General features: G+C 33.9%; 1 protein-coding gene across 4 annotated transcripts; it reads left to right on the top strand.

Annotated features, from left to right (window-relative positions):
• Positions 1–33: 33 nt before the first annotated feature.
• Positions 34–19,085, top strand: LOC116167860 (zinc transporter 1). 4 transcript variants are annotated; one of them, XM_031483435.1, is made up of 5 exons: positions 34–309; positions 7,794–7,975; positions 8,033–8,255; positions 14,769–15,505; positions 18,502–19,085. In XM_031483435.1, exons 2-5 carry the CDS (start codon positions 7,799–7,801, stop codon positions 18,703–18,705), a joined length of 1,341 nt encoding a protein of 446 aa, XP_031339295.1. In that variant the 5' UTR covers positions 34–309; positions 7,794–7,798; the 3' UTR covers positions 18,706–19,085. The 4 variants fall into 4 exon arrangements, with proteins under 4 accessions (XP_031339295.1, XP_031339299.1, XP_031339297.1 ...); XM_031483439.1 differs by lacking the exon at positions 18,502–19,085 and adding an exon at positions 15,558–15,863; XM_031483437.1 differs by lacking the exon at positions 18,502–19,085 and adding an exon at positions 15,553–15,863.
• Positions 19,086–19,608: the final 523 nt, after the last annotated feature.

Below are 19,608 nucleotides of genomic sequence, written 5' to 3'. Positions count from 1 at the left end.
AGAGGGAAGAGCCCAACTTGATTTTTCTTTTAGTCATTCGCATGGTCATTCGTGAATCGGGATCGTAAGTGATGCGATGTTGTACGTCAAAAAATAGTAAACGTTTTTGCAAGTGCATTTAAATGACAGCTCTTTATGTGCCAGATAATGTTTTCCGAGAAACTGTATTTAGTGAAGGTGCGTGCGAGGATTGCGACGTCCGTTCAATAATAATTATTGGTTGAAGATTAGTAAATACATATACAAATATGTCAAGTATCTCCTTTATGTGAAGTAGATAAATCGCAAGGATTTTGTTTAATATCCACGGTATGTATTAGTCTTATTATACTTGTCGATAGTTGAACAATTGCGCGGACAGTCATTTTTATCACGTTGTGCACTTATTCAAGTGCTTTTAGTATCGATTATACACACGTGTAACAATAACCCGTTAATTACCTACGTCAAATAATGACTCAATAAATTCTTGGACATGCTTTGTAAACCGAGGTCACTTACCTAATTGCTATTTTGAGCAGATTTTGGTATGCTGCCGCTTTGGTATGAGAGTGGGGTTTTTTGGAATTTGTAGGAAGTCTGAAAGCCTTTGTATCCATTTTGCGTGGCCTCCTTTAACCATTATTTTTCGTAATTATAGATAAAGGCGATGATAAAGGTTTTGTGGGTTGTTTGTAGTAGGTAATCTCAACCATAGTTTAACAATTATATTGTTTTGTTAATTTTAAAGAATTCCAGTTATTATGAATGGTAACATCCTAGTTTGTATTACTCATCATCCCAAGTATGGAAAAACCCAGGGGATGTCCACTTCCCACATTACTTTAAATGTACTGTTGATGTCAAAAGTAGGTATATAGTCCTCTGCATACTTGAACTGTATGGCTGAGTGAATTACGATCTTGTCCTTTTTCAGAATTTGTCTGAAAGGACCCAAATCGTTATGGAAGAGTTTCCATAAAAAGCTAAAGGTCCCTGGAAGAGAGCACTAGACAGTTTTTTCCAGGCCACAGAACTTTGAACGACCCAGTGAAATATTTCTACTTCTTAAAATGTCGTTAGATTCTGGTCTTTTCTAAACTCCTTTATGTTTACAAAAGATTCAGATCTAGAAAGTCACGGAAAAGATCTAGAAGACTTCCGAAATCTCTAGAAATGATTTTCTTTGTTTCGCATATAAAATGTCGTTCTCGGGGGTCATTCTCTTGGCAACAATTTTGATGCTAGAATGAGAACGAATTATTGTACTATTATTGGTGAATTGATGATTTTTGGGGAATTTTTAGTCATTGATTGGTATACCTACCTGATTTTAGTTTAATGCCTAAACTGCCTAAAGCTAAACTATTGGACGTAGTACTTTTGTTAATGCTAACATTTTGAAACAAACTATTAATTACACACAACAGGGCTACAATAACACATTTAATAGGTATACAGGGTGTTTTTTTGGGAGCTTTAGTTAAAAGTTTCTGGGAAGTAAAATAGGTAGGTTTTTGAAAATTTGTACTTAAGAGTTACTCTGAAGGCCGAATCGATGTAAAATATTTTCATAATGGCCGCACTTCCTGAAACACCGGAAGTAGATAGTAACTTCGTTATTTTAAATGGCAACCCCTATTTTTTATTGCATTTTTGGATTCTACGTGAAATTTCACTTTTTTTGATACCCATATGTCGATATCTGCCATTTATGGTTTTTAAGTTATTTTGACTTAAGAAAAAAAATGGCGGATGCAGATGGTACCTTCATAATTGATTACTTGAAAACGGTTGTAGTCATGGCAACCTATTTTTATCAGTGCATAGAGAATGAATAGGGCTTTCTTTTAGTGCACTTAAAAAAAAGTTAAGTTGCGTACGACCGCCCCTATGGATATCCAAATTTATGAAACTTCAAAGACTAAAAACTCAGTTTTTTTAAATGGAATGACCATGTTCTTACTATTCCATGAGATAGAGAATCGAAATGGGCATATTTTGACAATACATGTTCCTATAGCTATCTTTAACAGTTTCTGACTTATTCCCATTTTATTGAATTGACACTATTTTTTTCGGATTTTCTTTTTAGTAGTCGGCCATGATTTTATAACAATTGAATTTTAAACAATTCTAGTGACACTAATCCGTCACCTACTGTTATAGGTTAACATAAGTTTTTCAAAAATCGAAAAATGACTCGCAGTGGTTTCACCTATTTTGGAATTTAATTGTTATTTATGGTGAAATGGACAGAATCGCGGCGCGTGCTTTCCGTACATTCATTCGAAAACTGGAACGAAATTGTATGAATTTTGGAAATTTTGTACCCCTAATGCACTACAAACCGTTGAAGCACAAGTGATACAAAGCTCTACAAGAGAATATTTAAGAAAATGAATTGAATTGCAAATGCAAGATTAACAAAATAAATTCAATGCAAAATATAAAAAACTTCGTTGAAACATTTTTGGTATGGAATTGTTGCTAGAACAGATATCGTATTACCTCTCTTAATTTCCAGACTTATACGTTGTTTAAGAAATTCAGTTGAACGACTCTGTTTAGATTTTTCAAAAATTTTCCGTCCTATATCCTTAATAAATGAGTTATTTATTAATGAATTATTTAAACTAGAACTAGAATCAATGGTATTAAAATATCCATTCCTTGATTTGTTTAAAATCATGGCCAACTACTAAAAAGAAACTGCGAAAAAAAATGGCATCAATTCCGAGATCAATTCAATGAAATGGGAATAAATCAGAAACTGTTAAACATAGCTATAGGAACATGTAATATCAAAATATGCCAATTTCGATTCTCTATCTCATGCAATATTAAGAACATGGTCATTCCATTTAAAAAAACTGAGTTTATAGACTTTGAAGTTTCTTAAATTTGGATCTCCATAGGTGCGGTTGTACGCAACTTAACTTTTTTTTAAGTACACTAAAAGAAAGCCCTATTCATTCTCTATGCACTGATAAAAATGGGTTGCCATGACTATAACCTTTTTCAAGTAATCAATTATCAAGGTACCATCTGCATCCGCCATTTTTTTTCTTAAAGTCAAAATAACTTAAAAACCATAAATGGCAGATATCGACATATGGGTATCAAAAGAACTGAAATTTCACGTAGAATCCAAAAATGCAATAAAAAATAGGGGTTGCCATTTAAAATAACGGAATTACTATCTACTTCCGGTGTTTCCGGAAGTGTGGACATTTTGAAAATATTTTACATAGATTCGGCCTTCAGAGTAACTCCTAAGTACACATTTTCAAAAACCTACGTATTTTACTTTCCCAGAAACGTTTAACTAAAGCTCCCAAAAAAACATCCTGTATTGTATTTCCCTCGCTGTATTGAGTGCTGCCCAAAGGCAAGTATAATGAGTTCACCTCTCTTATGGTAGGATAGCACCTTAGATGAGCATGCGACCCGCCGTTCTACTATCTGCGGCCCATCACCATGATTGCAAATTATAAAAATGAATTGTATCGCATGTTCAAAGCTGTTTTCAAACCTCAAACAGAATCCATCTGGCTACGTTTGTTTCTCAGAAGGTGAACAGTTGAAAACAAAAAGTTTGACTTTTTGGGATGATATCGTATCTTACTATCCATGTAAGATAGAAAAAAAAGGTATAAACTGTCTATTTTAGATATATTTACGTAGTGGCGTAGTCAAAAAAACTTTTGGACCACCGTTTCTGATGTTTGATCCAAACTTGGAATGTTTTTTAATGTGGAACACCCTGTATATTTTAACATCAATTGTTTGCATTGATACCTATACTTTTATAATCAATTAAATTCTTTTTTTTTACTGAAGTTTTTAAATAGTAGGTCATGAATTCATGGCGATTTTGTGTTGTTTATTGTCTCCATGGTAACTAAGGCAGCCCATACCAATCAATGAAAATGGCTGACGGTTGAAACATTTAATGTCAGAATTTTGAGAAATATGATAAAATATATACCTAACTATAAAAAAAAATATGGATCCTTGGATACATCAATGTAATCACGAAAAAGAATGCAACAAATTGACGTTAAAATATACAGGGTGTTGCATTTAAAAAATACCAAGTTTGAGTCGAATCACAGAAATTGTTTTTTGACTACGCCACTGGATTCTACGTAAAAATATCTAAAATAGGCAGTTTTTATCTTTTCTATCTTACATCGGTAGTAGTAAGATATGATAACATCCCAAAAAGTCAAACTTTTCGTCTTCACCGAGGTCTTCACCCTGTATCTCAGAAACAAACGTAGTAGGATAGATTCTGTCTGCCGTATTAAGTTTCCCAAAAAAACTGGTACCTGATCGCTGTGTTTCACAACAGCACTTCAATCTCAACCAGAATAGGACACTACATTTTCTTGGCCTTGATTTATGATTACTTGTATTTTTTCGTTTTATTGTATTATTTTGTATACCTACTTTTTATGTTTTCAACCATGTATAACAAGTCATTCAAATAATAAACATGGGTAAAATTTTCATTATTTCTTCAGTTTGCCATGGAAACAATTGACATTTTGCGTTGCATTTTGCAATGTTACAATTGTCTGGCCCAGTAGTTTTATTAAAGAATAAATTAACCTAAAAAAATATAATAACGGAATTTAACATTATAACAAATGTTCAAAGTGCATTTCATTATTAACCGAGCACATTCGGCACTGTTTAGGTACTGTAGCGCTCGCTGCAGCAGTTACCTTGCGCCTAGCCTTGTGCAATGAATTCCTGTTAAACAAATGTTACATTGTAAAATGGCAATTAGGTCTCTATGCTAGTTTTGTTCCAATGGCCAACTATGGAGAAAAAATGAAAATTGTAATTCTATCCATGTTTAATATGTATTTGAGTGATAACACATGGTTGGAAAGAGAAAAAAATATTGTATCAAATTGAGTAAAAATCCAATATGGCGTCCATTTAAAATAAGGAACGAAAACCGCCATTTTTAAAATTTTTCTACGTCCATTGAATTTATCCCATCGAATTTTGCAACTTTTATTTCAAACTAAACTAGTAAAATGTTTGAACTTTTTAAAAATGTCGATTTTCCAATTATCTACGAAACAATTTATTTTTTTCAAAATATCGCATCAGAATATCTATCAGCATCAAAAACTACACAACTTTGTCAATTTAACCGAATCTGTTAGTATAATAATAACAAAGATAGCTATGTTATCCTACTCAGTTTTAGACACCCTGTATAAAAATCATGTGTCACGGTGTTGGTGGTCGCACTGCTCCGAAACGGCCAGTCGGGTGAATAAGGAGGCTGAGGCGCAACAGGATTGGACAAGAAACAGGTCACAAACATTGCCATGAATCATGATACAACGCCCAGCTGTTTTTGATATTTGGGCCCGCACGCATGACCCTTTTCTGAAGCCTCTCGGTTAATGGTTAACGGTTTGACCTTGAGGCACAATTTGTGCACGATGCCATGGCTATCAAAAAAGTAAATCACCATGCTTTTGATGCTCATTCTTGCTTTTTTTGACCTTGGAGATGTTACCGTGTGTCATGCCATGCTCTAGGCACTAGCACTTGGTCTCCGGTTCTTACTCAAATACCCAAGTCACGTCATTTGTCCCCCAGTGTTGCCCGATCGTGCGGCACATTGCCAGTCTTATTAATTTATTTACAGAACTCGTATTTGAGGTTGGTACCATTTTTACACATTGATTTTGACTGCGACCGCCATCTTGGATTTTTTAAATGGCAACATAGGTCATGTGATTCGTCATTAGAAAGCTTATTTTTTCTCTTTCTTACTACTTTAATGTTAATGTAGAGAATAATGCAGAAAAATTAGACAGTCCTCTTCATACGATATAAGATTCAATTGTTTTCAAATTTTTAAATATAATTTTAGTTTGATGAAACGTTTTTCTTGGTGGATGCACGGGGCGGCTAGGCTACTCTGCCTGAACTTTAATCCGGCACTGACCTTAATCATTTAATAATAGAAAACATTTAGTAAGTAGTTGAAGTTTTATCTCTTCTTTTGGTAAATTTTTGAAGAAAGTTCAAAATTCAAGGTTTCAATTGTTTCTTTTCCAAGGCTGAAAAGACCAAATCGGCCATCCATTGGCGTAACATTGAACCTTTGTAGCTTGTTGATTGACTGTCGAAAATGAAGACGATTCACAGGAATCGAAGAAACTGTTGCATTCGTACATATTTTTAAAAACTACACAGGACGTTCGATTAAAAACTGACTACATTTGCTTTTTTTTTTTATTAACGTTCCGATCTTCATTTGTTTTTTTACTTAACATTTTCTGGCGATTTATGATAAACCCCACAACTTTTGTATTTAAAATGTTTTTCTATCTCTCATAATAACCGCGTTACGCGCTGTCTAAATATTCGGAGTAGCCCTGCACATTTTTTTGATCATATAATGTTTTGAAAACATTTTGGGATAAACTCGATATTGAAAACCAAACTGGTCTACAGTCTTTTGCATTTGTTATGGGTAAAAGTATCATGGGGTAAAGTTTCTTCTTTTTTTATTAAGTTATCGGAAATGTGTTTATTATGAGTGTTTCTTTGTGATAATAATAATAAATATACGGAGTCTAGTAAAAAAGTTATCGGACTTAACCTCGTTTTCTAAATAGATTCAATTCAAAAAGATTAAAAAGACATTTTTTGTATTTTTTTTTAATCATTTGGATCGTTTTTAATCTTTAACGATCTTTTTTAATTTTTTCGAATATTTTTTCGATATCGCCCCAAGTGTGCTATAGTTTTGAAAAGAGAATTTAGTATGCTATCTGTTTCAACTAGAATAAACAGGGTGTTCTATTTAAAGAATGAGAATAAGTCGACTTTTTTACTTTGCCCCGTATCCTTATTTTGAAAACGGTAGATTGTGCAACAATCATTTGTAATAAACACATTATATATACAGGCTGAGGAGGGCCACCATGGGATATCAAAAACTGTAAGAGATAGGTAGGTAGTTTAAATTTGGCAAAGTTGCGTATTTTGATGTTTAACAAAATGCCGTTTTGAAACTGAAAAAAATACGACTACTTTCGGAGATATTTTGCAAAATCGTTTCTATTTTTTACCGAAGCAACAAAATCTGAGACTACAATATTCCGTGTTGAGAAATACTAAATCCCAGTCTTGTTTGAATAGATTATCATTGAAGTCTATGTATTGTTTTTGGATAAAGAAATTATCATGTTTTGAATTTACTTACTTTAGGACAAGAAAATCATGCAGTCTTTAATTAATTTTCCATTACTTAATACCTTTTATATTTCAAGTGAAACAAACAACTTCACAAACAATGCAAGGTTAAACACAACAATTTTATTATTTATAGCAACATTATGTGGACTTTATATACTTACGCTTCATTCATTTAAATTTAGTAAATAATTACCGTATATGAATATGCTAAGTGCAAGTGGAAATTTTTGTGGGAAATTTTTTTAAGTATAAAAGTTGTGCTTGAGTCGTAATCGATTTGAATAATAATATATATTAATGTCGTGAAAACTGTACCTATTTGCTTTTCATGTGGAAGTAGTACAAATTACAATGGAAGATGAAATGGGCTTATTATAAGTAATGCACATTGAATCACATTTTTGTTTCAACATTCAGAAGTCTAAAAATACTAATTAGGTAATAGAAAAAAAAACACGACCAGTTGGTACCACTCTCATATCGAATAAAACTAAGTAAAACTGGCCAGGTCAGAGCTTGTCGAGGTGAAGCCTATAACCGAACGTTAATTTCATCAATGATTTTTTTTACAGTTAAAATGGGTCGATTTTCGGGGAAAAAATGTCGGTTGCTATCCATGCTGTGGCTAACCGGAGGATTTTTTCTTGTGGAGCTGATAGTCGGTTACATCACGAACTCCATGTCATTAGTAGCGGACAGTTTTCATATGTTAAGCGACGTCGCAGCGCTAATAGTAGCGTTTCTCTCTGTTAAGGTAAGGAAGAGAGCGTTAAACAATGTGTAATTGAAATGCAGTATCTTATTTTTTCAGATGTCCCCAAAGAAGTGGTCGAAAAATACATTCGGCTGGGCGAGAGCCGAGGTATTGGGCGCCCTAGTAAATGCAGTCTTCCTGGTTGCTCTCTGTTTTTCGATCACTGTCGAAGCGTGTAAAAGATTTATAGAAACTACGGAAATACACGATCCACAGTTATTGCTCACTGTTGGCGTTATTGGCTTAATCGTCAATTTGATTGGATTATTTTTATTTCAAGGTAAATAATTTTTGATGACCATCTCAATAGTTTACTTCTTAAATGAAACAGGAAATTTGATTTTTGTTCAGCGCACGTAGCAACCAATGTTCTGTGAATGAGTATCCATTGTAATTGTTACAATTGGTACAAGGTAAAAGTAAAATATGACATATTGGTAGTGTAAAAGTGCCTAGGTGAGTATGGTTACACGAAGGACTTATTATACCTATAAGAATACAATCCTGCTGTATACAGGGTGATTCCTATAGTACCTGCCACCGTTTGGGAGCGTATAGGGGGTGCCTAGGGGAAGTCTTTTCATATAGGACACTTGGGGTCGGAAATCCAAAATAAGGGCGCCAGAACCAAATTTATCTTCTGGAATTTCACGCCTGTATGTAGGCAACCCAACCGACCGACGTTTCGCGCGGAGCGATGCAGAGCGAGTTAGCGCGAGGAAGCGACATGGGAGGGAAGGAGGGAAAACGACAGTCAAAAGCAATAACGTTTACAAGTGTTCAACGTGGCCACCGTTGTTCTCAATGCACTTCCTACATCTAGCCAACTATTATTATACTATTGCCATAGTGTTTATTCACTTGATACGCGTCGTTGCAGACGGGATTTCGTGGGTTTAAACAAAATTCTGATCAAGTGTCAGCCACACATCGCCGCCTGAGATCGCTCCGTGTGCACCGCCGGCCGGTTGGGTTGCCTACCTACAGGCGCGAAATTCCAGAAGGTAAATTTGGCTCTGGCACCCTTATTTTAGATTTCCGACCCCAAGTGTCCTATATCAAAATACTCCCCTACGCACCACCTACACGCTCCCAAACGGTGGCAGGTACTATAGGAATCACCCTGTATACGACTGAGCCGACCTTGAAATTCTTGGATTTAGAAATTGGGACATGTACAGGGTGAGTCAACGATTGCGCAGAGTAACAGATAAGATTTTTCGATAGAGTGCTTTTGTATTATGATATGGTTCAATATTCTCCACATTTTAAAAATATTTGGAATTATACAGAGTGCTCCCACAAAGTAGGGCGCCCAAATGGTACATTTTTTTAAATAGAACCCCTTGTATTTGAATGCATTTTTGAATTCTACGTGTAATTGTACGACTTTTTTATTGTATGGTTAATATCCGAAAGGTAGTAGTTTCAAAGATAATTCGATTTTTAATAAAAATTGGACATTTGCAAGCGTCAGTATATATTGTCAAAATTATTACTGAAATTTTGATTACAGGTTTTATATCTTATCCTGGGTTAAGCAAAAGTCAAATAAATACATCTACTATGAAACATTAAAAATGCAACTTACAGGGTGTTTTTTTGGTGGATCCAAAGTTGAAAAGCTTCATATTAAAAAATCTTATTTTTTTAAATGGAATACCCTGTATATTTTTCTGTCATCATTTAGCTCCTCCAAAAACCTTCAACTTTTGATAATAATGTCCTATACCTATCTCTGATAGTTTTCGAAATAGCTTGGTTTTTCTGGTTTTTATATTCTAATCTTAAATAAGTTATATGTAATTTACATAATAGTGAGGTGGACATGCAAAAAAGGCAATTTTTATCTATCTCGTCCAAAACGAAAATCATATCGATTAATTTATTTTCCAAAAACTGGAGAATAAGTAAAAACATTTGACTACAAAGTAAATTTAACTCCTAATGTCATCCAGTCAGTGATATTAGTTTCATTTTTTTTTCATATTCAGCTCGGTATTATGTAAATTAGAACTTATTTCAGATTAAAATATAAAAAGTAGAAAAACCAAGATATTTGTTTATGTTTTTACTATCAAATTTATTCTCCAGTTTTTATAGACTTAAATGAATTATTAGAAAAATGAATTATAAAATATGATTTTAGCTTTGAACGAGGCAGATAAAAATTGCCTTTTTTTTGCATGGCCACCCCGTTATTGTGTAAATTACATATAACTTATTTAAGATTAGAATATAAAAACCAGGAAAACCAAGATATTTCGAAAACTATCAGAGATAGGTATGGGACATTATTATCAAAAGTTGAAGGTTTTTGGAGGAACTAAAAGATGACAGAAAAATATACACGGTGTTCCATTTAAAAAAAGTGAGATTTTTTAATATGAATTTTTGTAACATTGGATCTAGAAAAAAACACCCTGTAAGCTATTTTTTTTATGTTTTATAGTGCATGTATTTATTTGACTTTTACCCAGGATAAAAGATAAAACCTGAAATCAAAATTTAAGTAATAATTTTGACAAAATACTGACGCTTGCAAATGCCCAATTTTTCTTAAAAATCAAATTATCTTTAAAACTATTAGCTTTTCGGATATTAACCATATAATAAAAAAGACGTACAATTACACGTAAAATTCAAAAATGCATTCAAATGCAGGGGGTTCTATTAAAAAAATTGTACCATTAAGGCGCCCTACTTGTTGGGCACACCCTGTATAATTCCAAATATTTTTAAAATGTAGAGAAAATTCAACCATATCATAATACAAAAGCATTCTATCGAAAAATCTTATCTTCAAGGCATTAAGTTACTCCGCGCAATCGTTGACTCACCCTGTACATACATTCTAAACACATAAACAAATCAAAAAAGTAAATAGTAAAATACAATGGTAATACGAACAACAGGTAAGTGAACTTACAAATTTAATGTTAACGCCAAAGTGTTCATTTTTTACTAGCTTCATTTTTAGCTCCAACTGGAAGTACGTTTTTGAACTCTGTAGCAGTTCCCAGAAACTATTTTATCGATGCTGGGATGAAGTTGAATAATTCTTCCTATCCTCCACCTTGTTGGAGGTAGGTTATCTTCCTTTATTATAATTATGTCATCAAGTTTTGAGCTTTTCCTTTTCATCGTCATTTACTCCATTGCTGGAGATCATTAGGTAATGTATTCTTGTGACCATCTTTTCCAAGTGTCTATTCAATGTTGATATCGATTTAATCTTGATGTTGGAATATCCATCACGTCTGGGTCAGCAATCGTAGTAAAAGGACGGCCGATTAAGACATGGGCCGGTGTAAGGACGTCTAGGTCATTGGGTTCACTAGTTAAGGAGGTTAGTAGATGAGAATTTGAATTAATACTATATTGAAATCTTTGTATGTTAACGGATTAATTGACATTATTCGTTTTAGATGATGTTTACCCCTGCCTCCCAAAGTCCGCCAGAATTGGGGGAACGAGCTGGAATAAACAGCCATGTGTTACCTTCTACTGGCATCACATTGGTTATTGCAGTAACGTCATTCTTTGGAAAATCATCAGGTTTACATTCATTTTTGGCACCAACGAACCAGAAAATATGTGCACGACCAATGAAACGTCTTAAAGCAGCAATAAAGCATTCTGAACTTAAATCAGTGCCTAATTCGCAATGCATTGATTTGGTGGAAAAACAAACAAATAAAGAAATGTCGCATTTTGATTTTTTACTGCCTCTGCCCTTTTTGTCCTTAATGATAAACGGTCCTGCATAGTCTATTCCGGTTGAATGAAAAGGTGACATGATAGTGTTTTGTTATACTGGTAATTGGGGTTTTGACGAGTTTCTTGACGTTTGATTTAAACAAATTCCCTTATATTTTGTAACAATAACTTTGAAAAAATGTTTAGACTAACTACTACTACTAACTACTAACTGTAAAAAAGCAAAAAAATAATAGGGGTGCCCGTGTGGCGCAGTTCAGTTTAAAGCTGAACTGTGGTGCTATAAGGGTCCCTGGTTCGGGCATGGATATTTGTAAATGTATAGTGGGTTGGGTTGGTAGAGCAGCTTTGGCTGAAACCCCGCCCACTCAAAAATAAAGGCAAAATAAATAATAGATAAATGTTGATTATTAATTTTAGTTTGCCAGCAGACAAAAAAAGTTTGAGAAACACTGGTTTGGTATCTACTATCTAGAGTGTAATAAATTATTAAATCGTGGTCAGTATGGGTTTCGAAAAAATCATTCTACAACAGAAGCTGTGGACCAAATTATATCTCTAGTAGTAAAATCCTGGGAGAACGGGGAACATTCTTCATTAATACTCTGTGATTTGTCCAAGGCTTTTGACTGTGTTTCGTTTGATATTATATTAGATAAGCTTCAATTATATGGGATTAGGGGACTAGTGGGATCGTTAATGTCAACCTACCTTAATAATCGCAAGCAATGTGGTTTGATTGACGGTTGTACCAGAGATTAGGGTGGGTGAGTAAAACCACAATGCCAAAAAACCCAAAACTGATTTTATCGCCGGCCGTGAACAAGAAAACTAAAATAACATTGCATAAACAAAAAAATCTCTCTTAACCGCGACGCAACAACAATTCAAAATGAGCTCTCTATAAACCAAACCAAACACGCATGTCGCCTGAACATGAAACCTTATCAAAAATAGCCCACGGGCGTAATTTAAAGGCTTTCCAGTGGCGTTCATTCTCAAACGAATAACTAAAATAACTACTCATTCTAACGTACAAATTAATATCCTGTACACGGTATATATTCTAAGCATGGAGTCCCTCAAGGGTCCATATTAGGGCCTTTACTGTTCATTATATACATAAATGACTTTTTCGAATATATATATCCTAATCACGCAGTTGCATATGCTGACGATAGATCATTACTGATTTCGGACCAAAATATCGAAACTCTAGCCCTTAGTCATAATTTAATACAATTAGGAATAACCTGGTTTAATCAGAACAATTTAAAATAAATGAAGATAAAACTCGCATAATTAGCCTCTCCACAAACAATAAGGTTGCAACCGGCAGGTATGTTAAAGTTTTAGGCATATATATTGATGAAAAACTCACTTGGAGCAATCACATTGATTTAGTTTTATCTAAGTTATCCAAATCATTATTTATTTTAAGGAATTTAAAACGATCACTTTGTATAGCCACTCTAAGATCGTGCTATTTTTCTTTAGTTCATTCACATTTACAATATGGTGTAATTTTGTGGGGTAACTCTTCCAAAGCGAGCAAGGCGTTTTTATTGCAAAAAAAAATAATCTGTATAATCGTAAATGGTGACCATCGTGCTCACTGTCGACCTATTTTTAAAAAATGAAATATGCCTCTTCCATCTATTTTCATATATTACACCATATTGGAAATTCATAAAAACAAAAATAAATTTGAAACCAATGACTTTTCTCACAACTATTCTACACGAGGAGCCAAAAAAATAAAAACGCCCTATTATAAACTAAGTAGGTCTAAAAATAACAGTCTAAGGGTCGACTTATACAATATCGTTCCTGATTGTATTAAACTTTACAATTTTTTTAAATTTAAAAGAGTCGTTAAGGCGCACTTATTAAGTCATTCTTTTTATAACGTTAGTGAATATTTACATACGCCTTGGAGATCTATTCAATAATTTTAATGATATTTATTTATTTCATTGTTTGTTTACTTGAACTTTTTGTGCCTGTGTAGTAGTATTTTCTTTAGTCATTTTTACCTTTACTTGTTTATATTTTATCTCTGTTTTGTCTCTTTTTAACTAAAATTTTAAATTGTTTATAATCTATATTCTGTTTTAGCCACATGGTCTGTCTAGCTTTTATTTATTTGAAATTTTAAACTGTTTTTATTATTCTTTTTATATATATGCATTGTACTAATTTAATATTTACCATATTTTCTGACGTGTCAAAACCTATTTTTGGTATACGGACAAATAAAGATTGATTGATACTATAGACAAACTAATTGCTGACGCAGAAAATTGTGGCGATGAATGATGGGGATTGGAATGGATTGCTTGAATCTGCAAACATTTCTTATTGTCGCCACTGTCTCCATAAAATTACTGCATTCCTAAAGACAGTGTGGCCATAATGTTCTATGTCGTCCATTTTTTTTCCAATTTATCATTGATCTGATTGGTTTAACCGAATTGGTAGATTTTGTATGGTTACAATAATGCTGCCACAATTGTGTCCAGCAAGATAAATTCATCACCTTGGTTTCCAGGTTAATTTATTTATTATCCCTCTCTTGTTCTGGGCCCTCGATAGGCTTTCGCCCAATTTGATTTTGAGATTTCCCCGGATCTTTATGTTTCAAGGTCCCAGGAGTCCAAAAAAGTGTATGCGCGTGCAGCAAAATATGAAATTCCCTTTTGGCTATTTAAATGATATTGGGAATAGAGACAGTGGTGACCATACGAGCCCGGCGCCATGTTGCATCGAAAATTCAAATTAGAAGTAGGCAACTGTCATCTGATTCATCCTAGCATTCTCGATTCCGTCGGAGATTTTTCATCGACGGTTTAAAGCAAACGGGAAACATAACCTCATTCTAACCTATAATTTCATTGGCAGCAGGATTACCTCGATTTGTATTGTTGAGATTTTGTGACGGTTTTTACAGGTACGATTTTTTATTCAAAGGAAGGCATACGGTATTAATTCTTAGTTTGTGTTTGTAAATTGTTATTAATTATTATTATTAACTAAATTGAAATATTACATATTAAGTGTTAATTTCTTTCAGAGCACGGTGGTTCGTCGCACTCCCACGGAAGACTGTCGGGTAGCCGTAATCGACTGAGTCAATTAGCCGTCACAGATGACAATGAAAATGATGCAACCTACCCGAGCCCCCCGCCTGCGGTTAGTGCGAAGCACTCGATGCACGGTCACTCGCACGGCTCCTCGGCGGGGCAAATGAACATGCGAGGTGTATTTTTGCACGTATTATCGGACGCGTTAGGGTCGGTTATTGTGATCATTTCCGCCACAATATTTTGGCTAACGGATTGGAAGTACAAAGATTACATCGATCCGGGACTTAGTGTTATTTTAGTTATTTTAATTTTACGTTCCGTTTGGCCACTTTTGAGGGATTCCGCTTTAATTTTATTACAAACAGTTCCTACGCATATACAAATCGACGCAATTCAAAGGCGCCTTTTGACAAAAGTCGACGGTGTTCTCGCCGTGCACGAGTTCCACGTCTGGCAACTTGCCGGCGACCGCATTATCGCATCGGCGCACATAAGATGTAGAAACCTATCGGAATACATGAGAATAGCGGAGAAAGTGAAAGAGTTTTTCCATAACGAAGGAATTCATTCGACGACAATTCAACCCGAATTTATCGACTATCGTGAATACCCGGAAAGCACCGAGGAGAACGAACAGCAAACCGAAGATTGTATACTCGACTGTCCTCGGAGCACGTCGAATGATACCTGTATATTGAACACTTGCTGTGGACCGTCGAAACAGGTGATTTATTATTTATCGTAGCGATTTTAGTAACTTTTCTTCTGCAGTATAGCTTAACTCAGGTGAATGTTAACCGAAGTAGAGGAGCATGAATGTCCACGGTGATGGGTTAACCCTTTTTAATTTAATTTATTTTTATGGGGTTTATTCTTAGTTGTCATTGCTTGTTTTTCACCAAAGCGCGTTTGTAGCATGCCATAAACATTTTATTTGTCTCTCGGTTAGTATAATTTTATCTTTACTAACTTACTATTATAATTCTTTAGAGATAATGTTAAATGATTGACAGAAAGAAAGTATTACTTAATAAATGCATGAAGATTCTCAAAAACTCTGAGAATTTTTATTATTTCGTTTTTTGGTATTTTATTTGCGAATTTGATGTGCCAAAGTGAAATAATTTGCCATATACTCCCAAGTTAAATGCATAAATTAGAGTCAATGACGTTGACCAATTGCAAAACAAAGGGACAAGTGTGTTTCTTAAAAAGCAATAATTAGGATGATAGACGAAATGCATTTAACTTTCATATAATAGTTTGGAACTACCCTCTAGACTCCCACTATACAATGAATTAAAGGAAGTTGTGTAGATCTAGTGGCGTGCGATATTTGTTTTCCTGCATTTGACAAACTGAAATCTAATGGAACCGGGCAATCCATTAACAGAGTAATTAGACATGCCCAGTAAGTATATCTTATTAGTCCAGGCTATATAATATTTTTGTATGAAAAAAATTAGGTACCGGGCTAAACCGGGTTTTCGGGCAGGTAAAATGAATAGAATTTGGGAAAAAATAATTAAAACAGCTGAATTTTCCGCGGGTGAAATCACGGGGGTTGAAATGGGTGGAAAGTGGTATTTTGCAAATTCTGGTAAAACTATTGATTTTAGACGAAAATGTTAAATGTAAAGGTTATAGAGATTAAAAAAATGAGCAACTTTTGTATCTGCACTATTTTCACATAACCTCCAATTTTCCTAGAAAAACCGGAGAAAATGTTTGTTTCGTTTTTTATTCTTATTTTTGCGAAAAAATGTCATAGGGGTTTGAAATTTGGAGATCACATAGCCTGTTTTATGATAAAACAGAAGATAATTGTTTGGGCCCATAAAGTTGAACCGTTTCCAAGATCTCACGATTTCTGAAAAAAACCACCTCCTTTTCAAGGGGATGAAAAATCTATTTTTTTTCATCGTACAGAGGTGCGCGGGGTAGCAAAATTTTCGGGAAGACTTATATTTTAATAAACAAAAAAAATTATTCCTATAGCAAAAATTCGAGAAAATCGCCAAAAACCGGAAAAACAGTTTTAAGATATACACGGTTTTTGACATGATAAATCAACATGTTGGATGTTAATAAAGATTTTTTCGAAATCTGTCTTCTTCCTTCTCTTTAATGTTTGCCTAAATATTCTCTTTTGTTATCTTATGCTCAACTGTTTTAGTTAAAACATCTTCATTATTTCTTTTTTCTGCATTTTTACGGCAATAAAAGCAATTCGAAATAAAATCGAATTATGTATCTTGCTTCCTGATTCTTGAACAATTTATTTTTGTTCACTGATTCTTCTTCCTGCTTGTTTTATAGCTGATGCAATTGCGTTGGGCCTGTTGATAAACTTGCAAAATATGCTATAAGAACGTTGGTGTTACCGGCCAAAAGCAAATGATTTGAGATGTCAAACCTGCAGGAATAAACTTTATGAGGATTTTATTCATAATTCCTGTAAATTAACGATCAATAGGCCCAGCTTAATCCCATCAGCTGTAAAAGAAGAGTTAGTGAACAAAAACAAATTGTTCAGGAAGCAAAAGAATTCGATTTTACTTTGAATTGCTTTTATTGCAGTATAAATGCGCAGAAAAAAGAAATAATAAAGATGTTTTAATTAAGGCAGTTGGGCACTGGGAAACAAAAGAAAATATTTTAGAAACATTAAAGAGGAGAGAGAAGACAGATTTCCAAAACTTTTTATTAGCGCGGATCCAACACGTTAATTTATTTGCAAAAAAGCCTATACTGTCAAAAACGGTGTATCTTAAAACTGTTCCCCCCGTTTTTGCCGCTTTTCTTGAAATTTTTCTATTGAAATAATATTTTTTATTTTTGATTATTAAAATGTAAGTCGTTACGAAAATTTTACTACTCCGCGCACCTCTGTACGATGAAAAAAAAAGATTTTTCATCCCCTTGAAAAAGAGGTGATTTTTTACAGAAATCGTGAGATCTTGGAAACGGTTCAACTTTATGGGCCCAAATATCTTCTGTTTTATCATAAAACAGGTTATGTTACCTCCAAATTTCAAACCCCTACGACATTTTTTCGCAAAAATAAGAATAAAAACGAAAAAAACAGTTTTTCCGGTTTTTCTAGGAAAATTGGGGGTTATGTGAAAATAGTGCAGATACAAAAGTTGCTAATTTTTTTAATCTATAACTTTTGCATTTAACATTTTCGTCTAAAATCAATAGTTTGGCCACAATTTGCAAAATACCACTTTCCACCCCTTTCAACCACCGTGATTTCAGCCGCGGAAAAATTCAGCTGTTTTAATTATTTTTTCCCAATTTCTATTCATTTCACCTGCCTGAAAAACCCGGTTTCGCCCGGTAACTAATTTGTTTTCCTGCATTTGACAAACTGAAATCTAATGGAACCGGGCAATCAATTAGTAATTAGACATGATCAGTAAGTATATTTTATAAATATTTAAACAGAAGTAGGTACTCTAAAAGTACAAATCGCACGCCACTGGATTTAGACAACCTCCTTTAATGCCTTGTACATTATTAACGTCTATGCGCTTATAAATTTTGCTCATTCATTGGGAGTTTAGAGGTTGGTTCCAACGGCGCGCATGACCAGCTTTATACTTACAGCGATATTGAGAGGAACAATAAACTTTTTTATAAAACATGGTACACAAAGAATACTGTACCAGATAACAATTTATGTGCGAAACTGTAAATATGGTTACTATTTTGTAGGGTTCGGATACACCATCTCCGGCAGATACTCCATATTTATGTAGGCAACGTACTAGCACGAATGTGTCTAATAATGTGCAAGAAATGAATGAACTTGAGAAAGGTGCGTTACTGGATAGAGGTAATCCGTCTCAACAAATCGACTGTAACTGTGGACCTCATTTGGGACCTCCGCCGTGTTACGAAGCGGCAACGTCTGTTTGACAGTGGAGGAAGTAAATTAAAAAAAATTATACAAGATAGGAAAATCGTGTTTGGTTTCTTTTTGCACATTGATATTCTCAATGGAAGCTCTTAACGGTGCCAACTAGTTTTCGATTTTCTGGTATAAAACATGATTTTGACAAAATGCACTATATCGGTAGTGGATTTAATACACAACATTAGTTAATAAAAAAGATGCCTCTGTACAGTAATTAATTTTAATAGTTTATAATGTAGATAATTACATTTTAATAATTATCGTAAGAGATAAAGTTTTAAAATCTAGTCGTTTAGTTATTATTTTCTTATGCGAGATTTTATGTTGATCTCAATTTGTATAACAAATGTTGTTAATTAAATATGGATATTGTTTCAAGAGATTTGTGGTACTTCTTAAAAATTATGGATCTCATATAGAAAACCATTGTTAAAAAATCTTAACGTTTGTTTAAAACGTCAATTACAAAAAGGTATTTTTTGAATGATTCGTGCAGTTTGTTTTTTGATTTTCATATTGAACTCGAAATTGTAAAGTTTACTATTTGATCCATGTAAAATATGTCACTACAAATAAATATGATTAAATTTATTGTTTAATTCTAACCCCCTTCTCAAATATTATATGAATAAAGGTAGAAATGAAAACTAACTGCTTATGACAAACAAATTCCTTCTCCATCCCTTACTAAATTTGATGTATTGGTGCACACAATTGTTAAAATAACGTTTTATTAAAAACATTTGTTCAATATAAAGCGTGGTACACAATGCAACTCGCCCCGTAAACGTTAATCACAGAAATGAACGTAAATGCGCACAATAACCACCGTGAAGCGCCTCAACCCTGTTAACCGACGTACTAACTTTACTTTTGTTGACAGAAAATGGACTGCCGCTGAAAAA

Source organism: Photinus pyralis, unplaced genomic scaffold, assembly GCF_008802855.1.
Source record: "Photinus pyralis isolate 1611_PpyrPB1 unplaced genomic scaffold, Ppyr1.3 Ppyr1.4_LG4, whole genome shotgun sequence".
NCBI classification, from domain to species: domain Eukaryota; kingdom Metazoa; phylum Arthropoda; class Insecta; order Coleoptera; family Lampyridae; genus Photinus; species Photinus pyralis.
Note: the sequence above shows the minus strand (reverse complement) of the source record. Positions and strands in the feature narration are given on the sequence as shown.